Source organism: Agelaius phoeniceus, chromosome Z (assembly GCF_051311805.1).
Source record: "Agelaius phoeniceus isolate bAgePho1 chromosome Z, bAgePho1.hap1, whole genome shotgun sequence".
In the NCBI taxonomy this organism is placed as follows: Eukaryota; Metazoa; Chordata; class Aves; order Passeriformes; family Icteridae; genus Agelaius; species Agelaius phoeniceus.
Genome location: NC_135303.1, coordinates 3806027 through 3831569, shown reverse-complemented (window position 1 = coordinate 3831569; position 25543 = coordinate 3806027). Strand labels below are relative to the sequence as shown.

Sequence of the window (25543 nt, the reverse complement as noted above, 5' to 3'; positions counted from 1 at the left end):
GGTTTGGCCAGAGTGCTGAGCCTGTCTTTTTTCAGTGCTCAATTCTAACCCAGACTATAACTCTGCTCCTCACCACATCCTCTGCCTTTCTGAAAAATTTACATCCCAGCTGAGTGGGACACAGGATTGGATCTATTCTTCAGCAAGGAAAACCTGAGTTGTGGCCTAGGAGTTTTGTTTTAATTAAATAATGTTTCCTTGGGAAACATTTCCTGCACAAGGTGTAATTTTTCTTCAGGTATTTTCTTTTTATTTAAAGAAAATAGAGTGTGTTAGGCAGTGTTTGCTTGCACTGAAAGTCAGTGTGAGGTGGGTCAAGAAAGTGGTGATGATAATGTGGATATATCTGAGAGAAACACCACTTGGATTAAGAGATCACTCCTTTGCAGAACATTGCATTCTGGTGGGAGAGATGACAGGCATGCAAAACAATTTATTCTAATACAGATTTATTGACTGAACACATTAGTCAGGACAAGGGAGTGGACAGAAGATGTGTTGAGTGAGGGAGGCAAGTCAATCAGCACAATCCATAAGTTATCAGCTCCCCTTTGAAGAAATACTTGTGAATTCCAGGAATATAAGTTGGTCATTTCTGGGCTAGGGACAAGTGCAGTACTAACAAAAGTGCACAGAGAGCTAAATGTAGGTTAAACAAATAGATTTTTTTGAAGAACAAACAAACTGACACAACATTTCCCTCCCAAACTAAATTACTGTTTTCTCAAATTTTTAACTGGCACGTGTCTGATTGGGTTGTTTTTAAGAATGCTTTTGAGTACAGGTTGAGAATAGAATAGTCTTCTGTAGAAGTTGTGCTAATAGTTGAATTATGTGCTAATGTCCGTGTAGATGTGGAGATGATCAAACCCTATTGTACATTTGTAATTTATGTTTTCTGCTCACACTCCTACAACACTACCTCTATTTATAAATGTTATTTATTTATATTTTATATGGTAGTATTTATACTGTTATCTGTATTATAATGGATAATACATGAACCTGATTGGCACTTTTGGGTGAGTGTGAAGTTCAGATTAATTTCCGTTATATCTATTTATAAATTTTATTTATTTATATTACATATATATATATATATATGCTATTATTTATATTATTATCTATATTATAATGGGTAATACATGGACCTGATTGTCAGTTTTGAGTGGGTGTGCAGTTCACTGGGTGTCCTGTCCACAACCAGGACATCCACTTTGTTTTTCTTCTCATGCCTAGCAGTCCGCAGATAATTCCTTCAAAATCAATAGGACACTTTCTGGATAAGCTGGAGCAGAGGCAAAAATCAGTATTACACTGACTAGTCTGAAATGGTTATAGCCTTGTGATCCCCCCCAGCTGGCATGAGTGGTAAAGCAAAAAAGGGAGTGACATGTCTTTGGTTTGTGACAAGGGGAGTGGGATTCTTAAATATTTATTGTGCTGAAGTAATCTTGATATTTGTTTGAATCACTGGCTTTTAATTTGTAATTTGATTCTGTTGGTGATTAGCAGAGCTTTATTGGGACTATAGTCTGAAGTCACGGGAGTAGAAAAAGTGGCATGAAGACATAATTTGTCTCCAGGGTTTTGTGAAGCATGAGAAGAAAATAGGATTTTTCCTTAATACATTAAGCTGCAGGCCTAAGGCTTGCACCTCAGAGAAAACTTTACCTTTAAATGGGTATTATTAAGGTAACTTTTAAACCACAGTAGCTCTGCTACTATCAGGTTTCCTTCACAGCCGTGGGTGTTTTGTAAAGTTCGCAAATTCCGTGCAAATCTCGCTGTTTTCTTCATGGGACTTGGCAGAGGCAGGCCATGGCAGAAACTGGATCCCTTGGCACTGCTGTGTGTGAGACACTCACGTGAGCCACGGGCAGTGCCAGTTTCCCAGTGCAGCCCTGGATTTCCTTTAACCCTGCAGAGGTGGATGTGTGACTTTTCCAAGTGAGACGGCCCCCGTGGAACCTGCCTGGAGCCACCTTCCACACTTTGATGGCACAGAGTCCTCCTAAACTGAGATTTTTCTGGGCCAGGGCATTGCTTTCCCTTTTTATTTTTCTTTATTTTTCCTTTTTCTTTTTTTTTCTTTTTTTTTTTTTTTTTGACTAATGCAGCTTGCAAGATACGCTTAGGGAGTTAGCTCATCCCTGAGTTTTCCAGGCCATCCAGCAGGCTGCAGAAATAAGTTCTGGTTTTTAACCACATCCTTGCATTAGGAAGGCTTGGTTCCCAGAACTGGGGAGCTGGTAAACACACAGGCAAAACTGCAGAGTGTCCTGGCAGACAGCTATTTTACTTTTATGGAAAATGTAGAGAAATAGCTTGTTCAAGTAATGCAGAACTGCCCCCCAGCCCAGCTCCCAAACAAAAGTGCCAGCAGGTCATAGACAATCTTAAATTTCATATTTATTGTGTCTTCCCTATGTTCACTGCCCATAATTCTTCTGTAATTATTGCTGCTGTAACTTCCCTGACTGACTTCTCCTCAGTTTTTCCAGCTGAACACTTCATTTTCCCCTTTAAGGAGGCTGAATATCTTTGAGTTGAGAAACTAACCCACCAGCAAGTCAGATGAGGTGCAAATAGGAAAAACAGGTATTAATGGCAGTTGCCATCACCTTCAATTTTAACAGTCACTGCAGTGTCACTGTGGTAGGTAGCATCAAAATTTCCAGGGCTACATAGCACCTCTGCTTGTCTTGAGGTTCAGTACAACTATGCATTTGAAATAATGATATTTTTATGTTTAGTATATATTTGGTGCTGTGAACCGTTCTGGCCTGGAAGTCCTAGGGAAATTAATAAGTTTTATGGCAATGTGTCAAAATTTTGCTTAATTACAGTATCACTCTTTAAGCAAAAGCAGAAACAAAAAAAATTGCTTTCTACAAAGCAGAGTTATTAAATTTACTTATATTGAGATATACTTAAAGGAAGGCATTCCAGTAAATGGTGATAGTTTTATTGCTTTGTAAATTTTTTCTGGACCAGAGAAACTTTTCATTTCTGCTTTTCAACGTTTTGGAAACCCAGTAATTCATACTGTTTGCCTAAGCTGATTTTTTGACTAAGTTCTGTGTTGTTTTTTTTTCCTCTCCACTAACAGTGCCTAAGTATTTTTAGGGCTCATTTCATTTCAATATGCCATATATATTGGTGAGCTTATATATTTTCAGTGCCTCGCTTAGTAGGTTTTCAAGGATGTGAGGGATACCATTTGCAGCCAATTTAAAAAAAAAGCAAACCAATTAAGATGACCTTCAAGTCATTGCAAAAAAAAAAAAAGGGAAAAAAGCTAACTTATGGATATCTGTGCAAAATCAGGGTCATGGGAAGGATGTAGTACCGGCAAGTTCTTAAAATTTTTCCTATAATAACAATTATTTTTAACAGGTTTTATCTCAGTAACATGATAAAATGAACACCAACAACCATCTGTGTGTGTTTTCCTTATCAATTATCCATCCTTGTGTTCTGCTGTCCAAAGCACTTTAAAGAGTCTTGGAAATTTATGGCATGTGAAAGGCATATAGTTCCAGTCTTTCATAAGATCTGAAAAACACATTTTCATTGTTCTTCCACTTCACGGATCAAAAGGCTTTTATAAAGTAAACAAGAAAAAACCCTGAATTAAGTTTAAGCTTAGCGTTTTGAATAAAAATCCTTTCTTATACACAAAACAAAAAGTAACAATGAAAAATACGCCACAGGCTAAAAGGCCTACAGTATAACAAATGCAATCAGAGAGAAACAAAGGACTGAAAGAAAATTCCACATCCAATAGAAATGGCATTCTGAAAAAAAACCCAAAAATTCCATGCATTTTTGCGTCTGGGATGTAGGTAAAGTAGGTCTTTCACTAAAAGACATTGGTATTTTATAATTATTACGAGTGATTATCTGAAGGAAAAATGGGGGTTTTTATTAATATGCATGTGTCATTCTCATAGCATTTTGAGATTACTAGATCAGAGCAAAATAAAAAAGAATTACATGGAGAATAATCCATGAAATAAATGAAATAACACGTTGAAGTTTTTCTACAGGATGTTTTTATTCTAGTTTTCAGGGTAGCTGGCTTTGTTTCCTGGCTTTTTTGACTCATCTTGAGGTTTCTGTTTGCCATGTTCCACATTTGCTGTCCAGGCTGACAGACAGGCTGATGTCACTGGGGGCTTAATGCATCTTGTCAAATTTAAAACATGCTTTGAGTACTTATAGTTTTCAAAATCAGCAGGAATTTACTTTTGCTTGGATTTAATTCCAGTTGGGAGAATTAATATCTGTTTCCTACCCTGCAGAAATAGCCTAAGGGGAACAAGTGCAATCCGTTTAGATCTGCAGATGGAAATAGCAGAGGGTGGAATACTCTCCAAACTTTCCAATAGGTGTGATGTGAGTATAGATCAGCGGTAACATCCATATTTTTGTCATTTTTTGCTTATAAAATCAACAGATTTCCCTTCTGTTGACTTTTGGAAGTCATGCCTTGGGGTATGTCCAGGGATTAGCAATCTTGTTTGTAGTAACAAGACTGTCAGTGGAGTGCTCTTTTGGATAAATCAAAGTTTTCTCAGTATTATTCCTTTTTTTACACACACTGTCTGTGGTTGGCCATTTGTGAGGGAAGGGAAGAACAGGGAAGGGAAGAACAGGGAAGGGAAGAACAGGGAAGGATGTTGAAGCTATGGGCAGCTTCAGTTTGTTTTACATGCTTGAAGCAAGGGAAATCACCTTTCACTTACTAAAGGCTGCAATTGCTTGAAACTTTCTGAAGAAACTGTGTTGGGACTTTTGAAGGCAGAGAGACAGGAATATGTATATGTGCCAGTGTTAGGTTATTTTAAATTTATACTTCACAATATTGCATTCCAAGGGAGGGAGTATTTATTCCCTGCTGTCTGTGGTAGGGAGTTTTGTTTTCAGTTTTTTTAAGGGCTATAAAAATACATAAGCCTAATGAAGTGATAAGAATCTCCTCTGTTTTCAAACAGTGGTATGTATTTCCAGGAACACACTGCAATGTGTCTTGCAGAAAGATGGGCAAGATAGACTAAAATCTCATTTAGTTGTCTTGGTACTGCATATGAGACACCTGCAAGAAACTGACAACAAGGACTGTAAATCTTAGTTTTGCTGTCGTTCTTCTCCCTCCCCAATGGCACAAAAAGAAGTTTTCTTTAAAAATAGCATTGCAATAAACATTGTCTGGCTTGAGTATGAAGTTATAAGGGAAATTGTTAGCTATTGGCATAGTTAAAAGGTAGTTGCAAGTTAGAGTTAGTTTTATAAACAAATAGCCTTATTTGTTTATTATAGGTCAGCTTTTAGAGAAGTGCAGAGTTTTAGGTGATCGGGGTGGGTTTATCAGGATGGACTGGGAATTGTTTGAAGTTTTTTTGTTGCCCTTTAATGAAATCAATGTTTTTAAGAAGCAGGAAAAAACCTTACAAGAGTGTGACCATATTTAGTTAAAAGTGTTTTTTGTTTATGAAGAACAATAAAGTAGTTGCCAAATTCTGCCCATGTGTTCAAGATTGTTAGAAAAAAAATCATAAAAAAGGATAAATTAAATATCAGAGCTCCTACCACCCCAGTTTGTAAATTAGAAAAACTATTTGCACAAAACCACATTTAGCCCAGCACAATAACAATGTGCATTACCATTATTTTACAAGGAAATCATATGGTATACAGGAGTACTTTACATCTTCAAAGATGCTACAAAAGGTCCCAAACTGGTAGCAGTTTCCATCAGAGTTTTCAGTTTTTTCTCAAAGATTGTTCTTTTACCATTGACTCCTTAATCTTCTCCCTCTTTCTCGAGTCACTTGGCCCTCAGTGTCACCAAGAATTTTTGTTATGGTAGACCTGCATAGTCTTGGAGATTCTTACCACAGTGTTCATGTTAAATTGATTTTATTTATTTATAAATTCTATTTATAGAATTTATTTTATTTAAATTTAATTTTATTTAAATAGAATTTATCTTATTCCATTTCCTGCTTTTGCTCAACAAAGCAGAGAGCAAAGTTCTCCTTCAGGTGTCTGTGGCATTGTGTGACGTGCACAGTGCATACTGTGGTGAGAAAAAAAGGTATTCCCAGATGACTAATAAAAGGAAAAGATTATGAGAAGATGTGACATTAATACGACAATATTAAAAGTGGTGTTTATGTGTATTTTGTTTTTCCCCTACAGCATAAGGTGAGGGCAGAGAGGACCCTGTGAATCTGATACAAGAGCTGACAGGGAGACTAACTAATTAGTTCAGTTTAAAACATAAAAAATACCTGAGGGTGAATATAATGTGTGAAAGGCAATGGAGGCCTTTTGTCAAGCAGGTGTTCTGTGTAAGACAGAGCAACAATAAGCCAGTTCTCCAGGATCAACACAGAAAATTAATACTGGTTTCCTGGCTGGGTTTGGCACCTCTGAGTGGTTCTTTGATTGGGGCTGAGATGCACTGTCCTTGTGCTGAAATAAATCTGAACATTCCCTTGTCTCTGTGTGTTACTCCCCTTTCCCCTTGTGATGAGAGAGATGGTATCGCAGCTCTGGATCTGTTAGAAAATCAGTGTATGAGGATTTTTCAGATGCCTGCTTGGTGGTGTGTGCCCTGTGCATGTGTGCCTGTGACCTGGGTGCAGCCAGCACAGCTCTGCTCATTGAACTCCTGCTGACACCCTGTAGCGTGGCAGTAGTCATTAACTAACTCCAGGAATATCCCATTCCACCAAACTGGCAGATACGTGTGACCTCCAGCCCAGCTTTCTCAGTGTTTGAATCCTAGAACTAGTCCGATGCAGTAATTGTATAAAAGTAAGCCAAACTTGCCACAGGAAATATTTCTACCCTTTGCCTTCTTTTATAGCAATAAACTCAGCATCAGTTTCTGACAAATCACTGTGATTTCCTATGGAGAGTTTTATTGATGATCAGTCAGGGGAAATAGAGGAATAGAGGTAAAGTACATGATTTATCCATCTTGTTCAGTATTATTATTTATTCCCCTTAATCCTGCGCATTTCTCCCGTAAGTCACAGGTGGATGGAAGGCTGGTGACAGACCCAGTGTGAAGGGCTGTGGCAAAACTGCACCGTGCTGGGGCCACCTCTGGAATGTCATGAAAGATTGCAAAATCAATATTTGTTATTCCCCTGATCGTTGCTGGGAGAGTGGTCCTGAGGCTAGGTGTTTGCCAGCCATAGGATGTGCTTTTATTTTAATGATTTCCTGCAAGCATAATGAGAAAGCCGTGCCAAGAAACTGATTAATGGTTGTGCACTGGGCAGTGCATCCTGCCCAAGTGAGGCTGGGTGCTGGATGTAGGGGCAGATGCTTGGTAGGAGCAGTTTCTGGGCCCCGTGGCTCTCAGGCTCGTTGCACTGAGTCTTCAGGAAGCTGCAGGAATGTTGCTGGCTGCACCAAATACCCCATTCCCAGCAGCTGGTGAAAGAACACCACCACCAAGAATAAATCTCTTGCCAGACCCATCTTTGTAGCAAGGGCACGTTCTGGCTGCCTCCATCCTTGCCTGAGCTCTGCACTGGAACAGCTGTGATGTGGCAAACAGTCTGAATTTTCCTGTTTATCAGACGTGTCTGGACAGGGCTTTTTGGGTTTTGGTTTTACTATTATTATTATTTGTTTGATTTATTAATTAATATTTCCATGAGGAATGGTAAAAATTGAAATTTTGTCTGAAACGAAGAAGACTTTCATCTGAATGCAGACTGATATGTTAAATATATATATATATATGTAAAAAAATTCGGGGTTTCTGCTCTGTCATGATAGAACGCGTGACTGTCTCAGGCATCTTGACAGCCATACATGTATTTTTTATACCCAAAATAGCTAGTTTCCTGCCCAGTTGAACAGGAGGATTACACGTTCTACTCTATGCAGACATGTTGAAAATGTTTAAAGTTATCGTGGCAAAAGGCAATTGGAGAGATGCAGTGTAGGCAGCAGTGTGTTACAGAACTGTTGTAGGCCTGTTGTTTGTCCACAACAAAACCCACACATCTTTAAAGACAGAGGCCAATAATAAGATGGGTAGTTGTCCTTACAGCCCAGCAGCACTGCTGGGTGTTCATAATACATAACACTACTTTGTGTGGCTCTCTGTTTCATTGTGTGAGTGCTCACAGTATCTCCATTTATGGATGCATGTTCTAGTGACCTATACTGGGAAAAGAAAAAAAAAAAACAAAACAACAAAAAACCAAAACAACCTTGAGGAGTAGATTCTTGAAAAGACCCTAATTTCTTTTTATTAGTGTAGCCTGGGTGAACAGCTCTTACAGCTGAATAATTCCTACCCCGAGGAGCATTCTTGAATTACTTTGCATTAGTCTAGGAAAGTGTGGCTGTTCTCTGCCTGGCTTTTTTGCCCCAGGAGAAGACTGGGAGAACAATGGTTGTCAGTCTCCAAGAGGAGAGCCTGGGCTTACAGTCCCTGCAATTGAAGCCTTCCCATTGTGCTGCTGTTATCAACAGAACATAAAGATAAAATCAGATCATTTGACCATATGATTAACACATTCCTGTTGAACTCCAGGTGACCCTAATCTCCTGGCTCTCTACAGAACCTCCTGTGTTTGTTAGGATAAAATTTCTTCCTTTACATTGAGATCTTCTTTTGATGCTGAAATACCCTCTGAATGGTTTGCTTAGAGGGCTTTAATGGGATGCATTGGGGCAGACAAGAACAAGAAAAGATGGATTTGAATGATTGTAAAGACACATTGGATAATCAAATTTGTAACATCCAGATGAAGCTTAACCCCGTAGTGGTTAATTTCCTATTGCTTGGTGAAGTACTTCTTGTGTTTTCTTTTGCCCTGTCAGTATATTTGAAGATTGCAAAGGAAATATTTGCAATTGCGTGAACAAGTAGGAATTCTTTGATTTGCCCAAAATCATGAGTCTACACTTGAGCAAGCTTTGCAAGTTCCTTGTGGGACTAAGAGAGTTGTTGGTGAATTTAGAGTACATTTTTTAAGTTAGTTAGACTTCCCTCTGTAAAGGAAGCTCGTGGCTTGATGGTGAAGAGTTATAATGAAGCGTCACAGACATCTTTTATGAAAAATCCTTTCCTTAGGATATTTCCTCCTCAGAAGCCCCAGGAACAAAATGTAAACAATGATTATCTGCTGCTGTGGAACACAACAGGTGCATCTGTGATTGGTCTCATAGAGTTGTTTCTAATTAATGGCCAATCACAGTCACCTGACTCAGACTGTCTGAGACAGAAGCCTTTGTTATTCATTCTTTCTTTTTCTATTCTGAGCCTTCTGATGAAATCCTTTCTTCTATTCTTTTAGTATAGTTTTAATATAATATATATCATAAAATAATAAATCAAGCCTTCTGAAACATGGAGTCAGATCCTCATCTCTTCCCTCATCCTCGGACCCCTGTGAACACAATCACACTGAAGAGTTTTGAGAATTAAGAGATTTGAACTTGTATTTAGTTTTCCGCCTTGTGTTTATAACATTGGCTTTTCTCGAGAAGAATCAGTTGCATAAACCACATAAACCAAGTCTGATCTGCCTGCCACAACCCTTAAGGACCAAGAAGGAATAACCATTTCCCTTCCATAATTTCTTGTTGTCGTTATAGTGCAGGAGTTCTACTGTCATTACATTGCAAGGGTTCCACATTGCTAGAGTTTTGTACCTCCTTGATGTTTCTTGTAGGCAGCTCCTCTAGGCACTGACTCTTCCTTCTCCTCACAGCAGCCAACTGACTCCAGCCCCCCTTTAACAAACCAATCTACTCTTTTATAACACTCTTCCTGTTGGCTGCAGCTGTGGCCTGTTAACATCAGGCCTACTCCTCATCCTTGATAATTAACTCAGCTGCAACTCTTTAGGGGGTAAGATTACATTCTATACCACCTTCATTTACCCATACTGCATCCCCCTACGCTTCTTTCCTATCGCTGCACCGCCATCTCACAGCACCTCCAGCGCCGTAACCACAAAAAACTCCTTTTAAAACTTTTTTCTCCCCTCCACCCCCAATCCAGCGTGCGACAGCGACCACTGGGGACCCCACTGCAGCAGCCGCTGCCAGTGCAAGAACGGGGCCCTGTGCAACCCCATCACGGGGGCCTGCCACTGCTCTGCAGGCTTCAAGGGCTGGCGCTGCGAGGAGCGCTGCGACCCCGGCTCCTACGGCAACGACTGCCAGCAGAAGTGCCAGTGCCAGAACAGAGCCACCTGCGACCACGTCACCGGCGAGTGCAAGTGTCCTCCCGGATACACCGGCGCCTTGTAAGCAGTGCCCGTGTTGTGGGGTTTTTGGTTTTTTTTGGGGTGTTGGGGAGTTTAGATTCCATTTAGACTCTGCGTTCTGAGCTAGCAGGCTCGGGCAGAGCCGTGTTGAGGAGGGTGCATTCAGGTGTGTGGCCAAGAGGAAAAAAAAGTCTTTGACGCAGATGGGTAAAAACGCACAAAAAGGAGCAGCAGAGGGTTCTTTGTGGCCGTCGCAATCTGGCCATAATTCAATGCCACTTCCCACAGGTTTGGGAAATGGCATTGAATTGTGGAGTTGTTTGGCCTTGGGTCACTCCAGAGCTGCGTGAGCAGCAGGGAATGAGTGCCAAACTGCGTGTAAAGAGATGCCTTGGGAAGGAAGGAGTAATTCCTGGAATGCCAGGTCTGTTTCCTTAGATCCATTGTGTGGGTGCCACACAGCACTCAGGGCGCATCTCTCTGCTCTGAGATGTGTGCTCCACGCTTTTTGGCTGGAAGAGCTGGTGATGATAGCGCTGGAAGCCAAGCTGGGGCCTGTGCTAACGGGTGTCTGTGCTGTCCCCACCCTGTGCACAGCTGTGAGGACCTGTGTCCCCCCGGGAAGCACGGCCCACAGTGCGAGGAGAGGTGCCCCTGCCAGAACGGAGGCGTCTGTCACCACATCACCGGGGAGTGCTCCTGCCCGCCGGGATGGATGGTAAAAAAAAATGCTCCCTGAAACCCCCACAACCCCCCCAAAACTTCCATATTTGTACATCTCAACAGGGGGGGAAAAAAAAAACAGGGTAGCAAACGAGGATAGCAAATGTGGTCTGCTTGTAGCCAGGAGTAATGAGAAACATATTTTAGCATAGGGGACTGAAATAAAATGCTTGCGAAACCATCTGTTACTGAAAAAGCTCCAGTTCTGCACTGCCTTTTTAACTGTATCAGATTCTGGGGAGCAAAAGACATGAGTTGTGCTGTGACAAGGCAATATCCTTTAGGTCTTGCCTGGGAGTCTTTGGTTTGTGCGTGTAGGTTGATATTATAGGGAGATGACACCATTGTGTTTAATAACACCAATGTGTTTAATAATAGTGGAAAAAATAGTGTTTTTCCATGTCCAATGTGCATGGAAAAAAAGTCCAAAACCTTTGCCTAGTGTGTTCACTGTTGGGGAGGAGATGGGACATCAGATCCTTGACATTATCTTTAGGCTTCTTTCCCTTTTATCAGAGGATAGGGAATTAGGACCTGACCTTGCAGCTGCAAATTACCTTCCCTTGCTATCAGGCTCCCTGCTCTGAGTTGGAAAATAATGCAATTGGAAGGTGATCAAGGCCCAAATAAATTCTTTAAGTGCATTTGCTGATAATACTGATCGTGAGCATTTGATAATATTTTTCATTTAAATGTTTCTTTTGTGTGAAAATTCATATTTACTGATCATTTAATTACATATTATATTATACTGAGAATAAGCTGTGGTAGAGGCCAGTTTTTCACCAACTAGAGAGCATGTAATAAAATACAATCTCTAGTTGTGAGATTCTGTAGCACACCCGTAGCACACCCAGCTTGTAATATGGCCATTTTTACTTTCTATTGCATTTCATGCTAGAAGAGCAAAATTATTGGTCATGGAATACAAATGTTTGCATAAATTCTTGACTCCCCTTTATCTGCCTAAACAGAGCTACTAAAAATGAGATATAGCACAAGAAGCAGTGAGGAAAACTAGTAGGTGTGTTAATTAATACATGACTATTTAGACCTTTGACTAATTTTCCATTCCAAGTAATTATTTAAGTAGACGTTTTAATTTTAGAATTTTCGGTTTTGTGAAACACTATTTTGTCAGTGTAACCTTTTTTATTTGCTTTTTTGTGTAAGGGAGGTTTAAGGTAGCCAGGTGCAAATTCTGCAGTGTCTTACATTAGATGAAATACCTGGATGTCTTTTGTCTGTTGAATTGCCTGTAAATACCTTTTTCTTGAAATGGGTTCTTAAAAGTCTTAGGTTCTGATGTTTCCTTTACCACCCAGGTGCAATTAATTCCAAGGATGCAAAAGGCAGTGCAGAAATTCAAAACCCATTGAAAGGAGCAATCATGCTCCTTAAGCTTTTCGGATGTGCTGCTTTAAGTGAAATTGCAAACAGCTTTATCATTCATCAAAAAAAAAAAAACAAACCCCAACTTACCATAAAGTGGAATAATTGGGGCATTAGAGCAGCTGCTGATTCTTACACCTCTATTCACTGGAGGGCATTCCTGGGTTTATTGATATATAGCACTCCTGGTAAATAAATTGGGAAGAGATTGACATCAGTTAGTCTTTTATGTGTAAGTGTTTTCACAGGTGCTTAGAGACAGTGTTTTTTGTGAGTATTGTACTTCCAACATGCAAACCCTAGAAGATTATTCCTCCAGTGCTGGAACATGCCCCACATTTAAAGCTGGAAAAGGGTCTGGCATTTCCAAGATCAGCACTGGGAGAGTAATACAGCATGTCCTTGATCTTCCCTCACTTCTTCCTTGTCCATTCAAGCTGCCGTCCCAACTCTTAAGATTTCTCTTCTGCACTCCCAGGGCTTGGTCTGTGGTCAGCCTTGTCCTGAGGGTCGTTTTGGGAAGAACTGCTCCCAGGAGTGCCAGTGCCACAACGGAGGCACCTGCGACTCGGTGACGGGCCACTGCCACTGCAGCCCAGGCTACACAGGGGAACGGTAAGGAAAACCCATTCCTGCCAGGCTGCTCAGCCTGGAGGGCTCTGCCACAGCAGGGCCACTTCAGAAGCTGGTAGAAGGAGCAGTGGAAGCATCTGAGATATGATTGAAAGTGCTGATTTTGGTGATGAAACGTTAGCCGCGTCACTCAGCTGATGCCGTGTTGCGAGTTGAAAGTCCATGTGAGAGAACACTTCCTATGAAGGAACTGCTGGGTTTCACTGTTTCCCTGGCACTTCCCGTGAGTCTTCCTCCCTTGGAGAGTCGTGCAGAATGGTGCATCCTGGGCCGAGGTGGAGGGGTGAGGAGGGAGGCTCGTGGGTTTGTGCAGATGTCTGGCACTCACGGCAGCGAGGGAGGCTCGTTCAATCCCTCTTCAAAGGCTGCAGGCTGGAGAGCTGTCTCCTAAAAATGCTCCGCTCAAATGAAATGAAACATTTCATCTCCTGATGGCTGTTATGTCAGCTTTGGCAGATTGGCAAGATACTAGAGTGAGACATCACTTTTGAAGGCAGTGGAAAGTGATGAAAGAACATTTTCCTGCGTGTATTTTAAGCAGCACACAACTCATTTTCAGGAGTCATCAGCAGCCTGATCACTGGGGTCAGTCCAGGGGATCCCTGCCAGCAGCTGTGGGTTTTGTAACCATGTGCACTCTCCACACCAGCGTTCACAGGACGTGGGAAGTGCTCTGCTAGACATAATATGGAAAAAGACCTCAAGAAGAAGAGGAATAATTAGCCCAGAGCCATTTTCATGCCAAAGTTATATTTGTGTCTGTGAGGAAACAGTGCAGAAGGTGGTAGATGCATTTAGGCAGACATAGACAGGGGCTCCAGGGAAAATCAAAAGAGTTACCACACAAGTGTCTACACATTGGTGTTTCTAAAGTAATTAAATTTTTCGTATTGTAATAATTTAAATCTGACTTTCATCTGAAATGCCTTACAGTTTGCAGCACTGTGATCACTTTTGCAGATCTTAGCCTCCTTCTTTTCCTTCAAAAGAGGCTGTATTTTCAATTCTTTCATTTTTCGAGATGGTTCCAAGGGCAGGAAGGAGTCAGTGGCAAGGTTATTATTTAAATAAGGACTTGGTCCTTATTTCATGTTAGAGAGCTGCGTGTGCGCTGTCTGAGGTAGCCCATACACACCTCCTCCAAAGAGATGGGTTTTGCAAGTTAAATTTAAAGGAAAAAAAAAATCTGGGTTAAATTTTGTCTACTTTGGCTGAGGTTCCTGTTTGCCATTTGAGGAAAATTCTTTCACAGCTTTATTTGTATAACTTCATCAGGACACATTGATACAGGGTAATTTGCTCTATTGTTATGCTGTTAGCTCTACTTTTATATTACACCTCTGGAGAAAAGAAGATTTTATTGATAAAAAGTTAGGACAGAGTTACAAATACCTTGAAGCTTCTGGGTATCTGCATCAGATTGAGAAAAGTACTGTAGAAGCATGAAACAAACATGTCTACTCATTTTACTTCAGTCAGAGGGCTTTTGCTAATTTCTGTTACATTTTGCAGTTCCTTGTATCATGTGTCTTTGAAATTTTAATGCAATGAACTACTAGTCATACCTGAAAACAAACCAAAACAAAATAAACCCCAAATCTATAAGGAAAACAGAAGAAAGAAAGAAGGAAAACAGAACAGATACTTATCAATAGTATTTTTTTACAACATGTAACTTGACTGGAATTCAGTATTTAACAGTTCATTTTTAGAACACATGAAAGACAAAGCTGAAAACATCCAACTCATAAGACATAGCCAAATGAAATTTCTATCCAGAAAATCATCAGTTAATGAATTGCAAATTTGAGAAGCAGGATACTGAAATTTTATTTTCTAGTAGTCAGATTAATGATACAGACTGATTTTTAGGTTAAACAATGTGTACCATCTATGAAAAATTAAGGAGATAAATCTGGCTAAAGTGTCTATCTTCTCAAGACTCTGTGGATGAGAGAGGAAAAGTTTGGTGAAGAAGTCTCTTTCTTAAGATATATTTTCCTTAAGCAGCAACAAAAATCATTGCTACTTCCCCCCATGTGGGTTAAACTCAAATTTTTACTGATTTTCATTTTCATCTGTCAGAAAAATGAGATGAAAAGGAGGGGTTTGATCTCCTGAAGGTTTCTCCAAGTTACACAGATCTTCGCTCTTATTTAAGTGGCACTTTTGACCAGTAGAAGACATTCCTCATAAACCAAATTTCCCTTAAACCTCCAGAAGCTGCCGTTTATGGGAAATATAACAATTTTTCTGTTTGTTTATTGTTTGTTTGTTTGTTGTTTTGTTTTTTTTTAACCTCCCAGGTGCCAGGATGAGTGCCCAGTGGGGAGCTACGGGCTGCTTTGTGCAGAGACCTGCAAGTGTGTGAATGGTGGGAAGTGCTACCACATCAATGGTGCCTGTCTCTGTGAGCCAGGCTACACAGGGCAACACTGTGAAACCAGGCTCTGCCCCGAGGGGATTTATGGCCTCAAGTGTGATAAAAAGTGTCCCTGCCACATGCCCAACACCTGGAGGTAGGCTTTGCACCCTCTGCCCTGCTTTGTGTTTTTCTTCCTGAACAGGACACAGAAATCCAAATACAACCTGAAAAGGAGTATTTCCTGATTTTTCTAATACTTTCATGCACACTGAAGCAGCTAAAGGCTTGTAAGTATTTGGTATTCTCTGACTGCAATGAGAAAGAAAATACCATCCTAAAAGATGCTTTGAATTTTTACCTGCAAGCGTGTTTGATCGTGATATCCACTGCTGTGTTTGGTCTGTGACCCATGAAATAAATATTAAGACAAAGCATGACCTTTATCTATGTTTGCCACCTGAATAAATCATTATGTTGTTCCCTGTGACTGAATAAAGTCAGTGCACATGGGCTGCCTCTTACATACTCTGGTTTACTGTAGATGAGAAATAACTGGATTTAAATCAATGGATGTTTAAGGTCTTCTGGTGAGGACATGAGAAGCTTGGACATTTCTCTCAGTCTCTTTATATAAGAATTTCTGTGGGTGCCTGATTTTAGTACAAAATTCCAGAAGTCTTACATATTGTAAATCTGGGAAAAGTACATTTATTGTCATTTAAGAGCTTTTTTGAGCGAGCAGGTAAAATCCAATCCCTGGAAATCAAATGAAAATATTTTTCCCATTAGCTTAGCTTTTACACATCTCTCCTCATTCAGGAAGTGATGAGCACTGTTTTATGAGGTTTTGCAGATTTTGACAGCATCTGAGTGTATTGTTATGAAAATATAAAAACTAGTAATTTGCAGGCAGAGTTTCAGCTGTGAGGGAGGGATGTCAGATGTCAGTTGAGGCAAGCCAGCATATTTATAGAACAATTGTGGACAGCTTTCTCTTGTTACAAAACAGTTCTTCTGATTAGATACTGTGGTCATTGTGTGCATTCACTCACACTTAATTGCATTGCTAATAACAGTACCTTGGAGAAGGGTCATGAGCACAATTTAAATTTTTGCTATTGAAAGTAGCTGTGAGGGTAATTTGCAGGAACTACTGAGTGTCACATAGAATGCTGCTCTGCATTAATATAAGAGGCACTTCTTCTCATAGACAAAACAAAAGCCTTTAGTCAGAATTTAGCAGCGATGTTAAATCCATGCATGGAAATAGCTACTCTGTTAATTCTTTGTGAAAAATTATTTTGTGTTTTGTTGCAGTTGTCCAACACACCTTTTGTTGACAAGCTGAATAATTTTCCCCTTCCAGTCCTATACTTCTACAGCTGTGTACTTGTGCTTTTGCTCACCCCATTTGCCTGAAATACCTTGAAAAAAAATACGGAGTTGTTTTGATGTAAAATCAAGCAATTTATTATTTGTGCAGTGTGTTCAGGAATAAATGTCTTTATAATGCAGGGCCCTCCAGCTCTCAGATTAGGCTAGCACACCCAACACTATTGTGTTATGAATTATAGTTAGCTACTTCCCTACAGAAAATCTGTCTGCAGACTGTTGCAGCAGCCTGGTTTGACAGGAATGCACTGCACTGTATACCATTTCTAATGTTACAGGGATTACTTCTGATTCATGTCCCACACAGCTGTTCCTTCATTTATACCACTGGAAGAGACAGCTCGTGGTCAAATCAGATCACAAATGTTCACAAGTAAACAACAGCATTTGACTGGTCTTTTTTTTTTTTTTGGACATTTCCCCCTCTGAATGACAAATCCAATGGCACTTAACAGCCCTGAAGGTGCTGGCTGGAGCATATTTGCCAGAGCATCATGATGTGTGAGAAAAACAAATATTTTCATTGCATCGCAAGTGAATTTTACATATATGTTCCTTCCCCTTGGGTCAGGAAGTGCCCAAGACCATAAATATCAGGAATCAGGGTAATCATGTAGAAGACAAAACTCCCTGTGGGCACTTGAGGCTTTTGAGTATCTTCTGAAAATCTTTTTAGGAGCCAGTTGTGCCTGGTTGTCCTCGCTTCGCAACTCTTTAATCGTGTCAGGGAATACCCTCAACCCTCTCTTGCCTGCCACAAGCACTGCACTAATTCATTTAGCAGCAAAGTAATCTCAGGGCATGCAAAAAAAAAAAAAAAAAAGGGGTGGAATTCCTTCTGCAAATAAACTTTGTGTGTCTGTAGGTCTGGGGTTCTGTTTTGGGAGCCCTTGATACCGTAACAGCTTTTTTTCATCTGGGTGTGATCACTGGTTTAGATATCATCAAAGAGGAGCTATTGGTAGGCTTAGAGTTCTAGTTTATTGCTATTAATCAATACAGAAATTAACAGAAAGGTTAATTAAAAAAAAAAAAAGCTTAGCTCCAAAAAATACTGCTCTAAAGAAAGTGTGCATAAGTTCCAGAATACAACTGTTTTCTTCATACATTTCTCCATATACATAGTTGAAAAATGCACATTCTTTGTTTTTTATTACTGTTTTATGATTGCCAGAAAATTGCATCAAAACAGCTCTGACAATAATTCATTATTTGCATTTTGGGTAGGCTGAGCTGTAGGGATTTTGCTGCTGCTGTTGCTTGATGGCAGCTCCGGGAGATGAAAGGCAAGCCCTTCCTTGCTCTTGGTTGTACCAGCAGCCTTTATTAAATGCTCTGTAGAGCATAAAAATAGCTATACTTGAGAGATTTTAATCTGTTTGAGGGGCCCAGAGGACAGCAACAGGTAAAGACTTTCTTGTACCAATAACATTGGTGCAGTTCAGCCTGCAATTAAGATTTATTCATGACTTGAGCACTAGTGGGGGTTTTTTTCTTGTCTCATGCCCTTTCTGAGATACCTGTGTAGTTTTATTGGTGGAATTCATGTTTGATTCATGTAGTTTGGCTCTGTTTTTAAAGTAAAGATTAGGGCTTTTTAAATTTCCGTTTTTCTGATGGGTCTGTATGTACAGGTGCAAGAGCTTTTAATGGAAATTTTTTATTTATTCATATTTATGTTTATATTTATTTTTTAGAGTACTACACAATTTGGTTGGATACTTTGAAAGCAAAACATGTAAATGAAGCATATAGAAATAATTCTTTTCACCTAAGTCCTTCAGATACATAAAATGAACTACGCACAGTAATTTTTTTTTGTCTGTACAGAGTAGGGTTGTATTTTCAGCAACTGTGAGCCGACAACCAGGAATAAAAGAGGATATACTGAAAGTATCTTCCAGCATCTCTTTATATCCCTACCTTAATATTTAAACATTATTGCCAATTAAGACAACTGCATGAGAACCCATCAAAAGCCTCCAGAAGTGCTTTGGCTTCCTACATCTAATTACAAATCACGGAGTACTAATTTCAGCGCCAATCAATACGTGGGCAAGGGCGCCTCGGTGACACTCACTGGGGGGCACAGAATATCAATGCCTCTGCCTCATATCCAGCACTCCCTCATGCGTGTGGGCTCCCCCTCTCCTGGGAGGGGGGAAAAAAATAGAAAAGAAAAGCCCAACAACAAACCACGCTTCCGGTCGGGAATTTACAGGATTCCCAGTGATCGCTGGGATTCTTGTCGTCAGGTGTCAGTGCTACTGAGTTTATGTTATGATTGTATTCTGGTTCTTATCCTAACAACTCTCTAGTTGTGAATTGATTTTTTTTTTGGTTTTTTTTTAATCTTCCCTGCTCTGTATTCTTCCACTAGTGAGAGCTCTGGGGTCCTGCAGGAATTTAGGACAGGAGACAAACCTGATTATCTTGCTCCATCCATCTTAGTTTTGCCCGTGTTTTATATGAGAATATCTCAATTTCATCTTGTTTCATGGCTGGCATGCACATAACTAACAAATAACCAGGGCTGTTCAGTATGAACACCAGGAGTTTTGAACCATTTCTGCAGGAAAAGGCCTTTCCTCTCACTTCATGTCAACGCTGTCAAAGGTATTTTAATACTCTGGAGACCCACAAATTCTTATGGTGCCATAGTGTGTGCGTTAAATATGCAGAAAGCAGAATACATGGTGATGTTCCATGTATTCCATGTATTCCATGTATATGTTCCAAGCTTTCACAATCCATGCCTTCCCTGATGAGCAGTGGTTGTTTTCAGCAATTTTAAACTCTTACTTGGACAAGAGCAGCCCTCAAGTCCAAAAGCAGTTGCAACTAATGTTGTCCTCCTATGTTACACTGCAGCTCTTTCAAAGATTGCTGTTGTAATGTTATAAACGTGCAGCAGGTATTTTTTCAGACTTTCAAATGGTCAGAAAAATACTCAGTTTCCATAACACCCCCACACACAAAGTCAGCAAGTCTTGCAAAACCAGGCTCTTGTCATGGGTCATTTAATTTGTCTGGAGGAAGGCTTTTCTTTTTTTTTTTCTTTTTTTGGTCCTTCTAGCACTCTTAAAGGAGCTTCACTTCAATCAGTGAAGGGAGGCAAATATCTCCAAACAGTCTTCCCATTGTAAATACATTGGATTTGGATACTAAGGCTTTCCTTTGGTGAGAATTAAGCAAATGCTTTGTCTGCCAGAGTGCTACAGAGCTCCCCATTGTGTCCCCTCTCCCAGCCTATATATCCTTGCACAGCTGATGATGTCCATTTGTTACCAGGCAGCAGCTGCCTGCGTGGCCCTTCAATGAAACTGCTGTTCCAGGTATAGAGGCAGCTGCTCTGCCACCAGGTATGGCCAGCAGAGAGGGGAGATTCTCCCCAAAAGGTCACTGCTCTCATGCTATAGCTGGCTTCTGCCCAGTGCTGGTGGTTTTTTACCATTCTCAGTTGTCCTCCTCCAAAGTAGTTTAATGAAGAGAACGTTCTTGCTTTGCTGATGGGGTGCTGTGTTTTTATTTCCTGTTGGATGCCACGCTATTTTTCTTCTTGATCATGTTTCTCAGACAATATGCTGCTGAGCTTCTGCAGGGTTACAGAAATTATCCTGGTGGAGTGGGAATCTAACAACAATGGTTGGGGAGTTTAATGGTTTCATCCTCTTAGTGTTCGTATCCATGATCCGTGGATATCTATCTTATGGTAAAAACTGTGTTTCAGCAAGGTTTCTGCTCTCATAGAGAAAAATTATACCCCTTTATTTCTTTCCGTGTCATCCCAAAATGTCTGTATGTTGCGTAATGTTACATTTCCTATCTTAATTGGAACATATTTTTATATGAATACACCAAATTGTGGAAAGTAAGATCATCTCACGCAAGGCCCTTCACGCAACCCATCTGCAACAGGGGGGGCAGTTTGGGTGTTTTGTTTTAGTTTTTTTGGGGGTTTTTTTTGGTTTTTTTTTTTTGTTTTGGTTTGTTTGGTTTTTGTTTGTTTGTTTGTTTGTTTGGGTTTTTGGGGTTTTGTATGTTTTTGGGGGGGTTTTGGGGTTTTTTGGGGGGTTTTTTGGGGGTTTTTTTGGGGTTTTTTTTTGTCACATGTAGAGAAAACAATACTTACGCCACGTTTAGTCCTGAATTACTGAGTTAACCTTTCATCCCCCTGCCGGGGCAGCTGTCACCCCATGTCTGGGGAATGCTCCTGCAAGCCAGGCTGGTCTGGGCTGTACTGCAACGAGACGTGTTCGCCGGGCTTCTACGGGGAGTCGTGTCAGCAGATCTGCAGCTGCCAGAACGGGGCCGACTGCGACAGCGTCACTGGGACCTGCACCTGTGCCCCCGGATTTAAGGTAAAAGGGGTCTCACTTTCACAGTTTCACAGTTTCCAGCCCCAGTTGTGCAGGAAATTCTTGAGGGTGCCACCCCGTCCCTTTCTCCTCCGCTGCGGTGCAAGGGAAGCGAGGGCGTTTGGGTAGCACTGCTTGTGCTGTAGGACGCTGAGAAATCAGCATTTCTGGTGGGTTCTCACTGCTGCAATGGAGGCGTTTTTAGAAGGAGAAGTTATATGCTTTATAAGATGTTGGTAAGAACGTTTTTAGGAGGAGAAGTTAATTTGATTTCTGAGATGTTGGTAAGAATGAGGGCGTGCTGTTGAGGTGTAAGTAAAGGCAGGAATGATGGGTTTCAGTCATCAACTCCTCACGCTCCATCCACAGAAACTTCAGCCAAAAGCACTTCTTTTTATACTTCAGGACAGATTATTCTGCAACTTTTACACACATTTGCTGTTACATGTGCTTTGGATGCTAATCTAACATTTTACAGTACGACTGTTCTTGTGAAAGTAATAACTGAAAACGTCAGCCAAATTAGCTCTTAAAAATATTTTACATACCCACATAATTTACCATTAGACTTCTTTCTTACTGTGTTTTGACTTCATAAAGAGCTTCTTTATTACTGTCCTCTGATCCACCTGATCTAACCAGGTGCTATGTGAGTTGAGCTCTCACAGCAAGCAATAGAAAACTAATACTTGAAAAGATTGAAAAGACTTTAAAATACTTCAAAAGCACAAAAAGTGTCCTTCTCCCCTAAATTAAAGAAAATGACAGCCTAGGACATGCATGGTCTGTATTTTTGCTGGCTTTTATATCACTTGAGTCAGTTGTATTTTCTGAGCCTCCTCAATTGGTTTTTAGACTCTTTTTAGACACTTCTTTTATAATTCAGGGTGCATCTTGTGGTACCCCTTGTCTCCCTGGGACATACGGAGTGAACTGCTCCTCCGTGTGCAGCTGCAAAAACGGGGCCGCTTGTTCTCCTGTGGATGGCTCTTGTGCCTGCAAAGCAGGTAAGTGTCTCCTCAGATGGATTTCATTTCCCTGTAACTGTAAAATGAAATTGGGTTTTTGAAGTAGAGAAGAGGAAACTTAATGAGAAGCAGACACTTGATGCTTCTGCTGCTCTGGGAGGTGAAAACAAGGAAAATGTATTCTCAGGGAAGAAAATTTGTTCTCTGCTCTGTCAGGAGGTCTGTGGGATGTACCCTCTATCTGATGTCAGCATTCCTAATCAAAATCATACAGAATCCCAGAACGGTTTTGTTGGAATTACATAACTTTTCTTTTTTTTTTTTTTTAATTAATGGTTTTCATTAACTTTTAATAATTTGTTTTTAATTAGTCATAACCCGCATGTTGACTACAAGCAGTGTGTTAGTTTTGAATCACTTCTAGCCACAATTTAGCAAAGTTTTTCATAAGCAGCTGTTGTGGGAATACTTGGGAAAAGTTACTGAAACTTAAAGTTTTCCTTAGCTAATTTTGATGTGCTTCAATGAACAAAGCCTGGGGAAGGGGGAGAGAGATGTGTTGTTTAAAATGAATACAAGAAGTGCAGAATTTATGGGCTACAAAGACATTTCGCAGAAACCAGAAGATGAGGAAGACAGCAAGATAACTAACGCTCCATACATGTGTGTTGGAAGCTCCCTACCTGTGGAAAAGATAATAAAAAGAGTAAAAAATACAGATTGATTAGCCTGAGAAGTGAGGAATCTATCACCAATGGAGGATAGAATGCTACATAATGAAAGAGAATTACGTAATTTAGAACCAATGAATAATAATTTCTTTTGTTTGCTAAAAACGGATAAATAAGTGAAAAAGTTTAGTGTCTGCATCTGTGTAGAGGCCAGAATTTTGTCAGCCACACACACACAGACCCTGACCAGGAATAGACCAATGCCTGACTTGCTGACACAGAACAGTGTTAGAGGGGTTTATTTATAACAATGATTTTGGAGGATTTGGTAACAGTTTGGGTTGGAAGATCATTATTCCACCCTCTGCCATGGCAGGGACACTTTCCACTGTCCCAGGCTGCTCCAAGCCCCAGTGTCCAGCCTGGCCTTGGGCACTGAAAGGGATCCAGGGGCAGCCCCAGAGCCAGGGCCTGCCCACCCTACCAGAGAACAATTTCTAATTCCCAATATCCCATCTAAATAGAGTTTGCTAGAAAAACAGCCACTAAATTTTTCAGAGACTGATAACTGTTACATCAGTTATGCAGCAAATGTGGAACTTCTGCCCTTTCCAGAGGCAGTATGGCTACTTTAACCCTGTTCAGGTTGATACTGCAAAGCAGCTAGGTCGTGAGGATAAAAATATTCCTTGGGCAATGCAGAATCCTATCTTCCTGTACCCCATGGACTTTTAATCACACTACAGTGAAAGAGGACAGCAAAAAGTAAAATTAAACTGAACCTAGGTACTTGTCATGTAAACAAAGGAAGATAGTAAATCCTGGGAAGGCAGCAGAGGGAGAGTGTCTCAATTTCCTAGTCAAATTACAAAAACTACATTTTTTCCTGAAATGACCCCTGAATTTGAAGTTATCAATGAAGCACGAGGCAGCCTGATTGCTGTGCATGTGTTTTGCATAGCCTATTGATCAGTCTCAGTGCAGAATTATTTTTCCCTCCACTTACTGTAAACAAGGTACAAAATTAGAAACTTGGCCTGTGTCACTGGTGATGGTAATATGTGACTGACTGCCTCACACTGTTCCTCTTGAATCTGATGGATGATCACATTTTAAAAAATCTATTCGCATCCCAGTCTATCCAGTCTGCAAACCATTGCTATTGGGCACGATCAGTGGTGAATGCTGCATTTTACAGCTATTTTCCATTACATTTCTTTTTGTATTTGGAGAGAAGTACAAAAATCATCTAAAAGGTCTTCTGTGTTTCCTCAAAGGATCTAGTTTATGCAATACTTTTATTTTTTCTCCTTTTGTGTGGTTACATACATGTTAAAACCATGTTGCAGACTGTCTGAGTTGAATGCTGGTGGAACAATTACAAAAGCAGCAGCTTGAGCCTAGGGAAAATATTCCTAATTATTTTCAGGCTACAGCTTAACACTCTCAGTGTAGTTTAGAGCTTCTCAGTGAAATGTCAAGGTGTCTCTATTTCCATTTCAGATCTTCCATCAGTCTCTTTTGCTTGTTGGCACCCATCTGCAGATGTGTGCTGTGCACAGATGTTACAAGGTGCCCTTGAACACCTTTGTTCCAGCCTGGAGAGGCCCTCAGCTGAAGCAGCTGATAAATCCTGCAGCGAATTTTACCCCAGTATTGCCCATCTTAGAGACGTGAAACATCCTCTGAGAGGAATGGGGGAAAACCTGATTAATTTCTGACTTTAATCCCATTTCTTTGGCAGGTTGGCATGGTGTGGATTGCTCCATAAATTGCCCCAGTGGCACGTGGGGACTGGGCTGTAACCTGACCTGCCAGTGTCTTAATGGAGGGGCTTGCAATGCTCTGGATGGAACCTGTACCTGTGCCCCAGGATGGAGGGGAGAGAAATGTGAACTCCCTTGCCAGGTAGTTTAATAATTCCACTGAATTTTGAGGGTTTTTTTGTAGGAGAATATTGGGCAGGGAGGGGCATCTGCCATTCTTTGTCTCCATGGGGATGAGTCCTTTTGGAGCACACAGGATGGGGTGCTGGGTCAAGGACAGGCCCTAAAAATTCTTATAACATTTCTTCATCAAATGCTATCAGACTGCTACTTTTAAGCGTAAATAATTAGAGAAAAATACAAAAAAAATACACCCCAAATCAAATAATGTAATTTTAATTACTTTTTTCCTTATGTCTGTGTTACAACATGAACAAAGAATTTTTATTCCCTCTCAGTCAAAAGTGAGAAGCTGCTCTTACACCCAGTTCCATCCCAGGTCTTTGCTTTTCTGCTGGGGCTTTGGCTTCTGCTCTCTCCCAGACTTTGGAAAATCAGAAATCATTGTGAGGACAATGGCATGCTCCCTATCAGTTCTGTTCCACCTTGTAATCTGCAGCTTTGGGGAAATAAAATACACAAATTCAAATACGTAATTTCAGAAGCTTTTAAATCGTAAAATTCCAAGTGGATTTGTTTTATTGTGTAAGTTTTTAGTTTCAATTATATTTTATAAGCTGAAAAGAATATTTTATAAAAAGTGGGTTTTTCCAGGGTCCACTGTTTTCAGTGATGGGCTTAAATTCTCTGGGAAACTTCTAACAAAACTAATAAAATAAATGCTCTCTGCCCTTCTTTTTCTTTCCCCTGTCAATTGTTAATTTTTGCAATGTATCTGCAGGGCAGGTTGTTGGTTTGGTGTAACTACAAAGGAATCACCTGAAAGGAGCACACACCCTGTAAATATCACATTTAGGCTTCTTTCAGTTTGGACAAGCTCTACTGAGCAATGACATGAT

The 25543-nt window shown here is 40.4% G+C and overlaps 1 protein-coding gene across 1 annotated transcript in view; it reads left to right on the top strand.

Annotated features, from left to right (window-relative positions):
• MEGF10 (multiple EGF like domains 10) overlaps positions 1-25543 on the top strand; it is an 85931-nt gene that overhangs the window by 30139 nt on the left and 30249 nt on the right. The window contains exons 6-12 of the mRNA XM_054653396.2: positions 10049-10295; positions 10854-10974; positions 12850-12986; positions 15311-15523; positions 20948-21122; positions 22006-22126; positions 24503-24666. Coding sequence (XP_054509371.2) covers positions 10049-10295; positions 10854-10974; positions 12850-12986; positions 15311-15523; positions 20948-21122; positions 22006-22126; positions 24503-24666 — 1178 coding nt within the window. The remainder of the gene's footprint in view (positions 1-10048; positions 10296-10853; positions 10975-12849; positions 12987-15310; positions 15524-20947; positions 21123-22005; positions 22127-24502; positions 24667-25543) is intronic.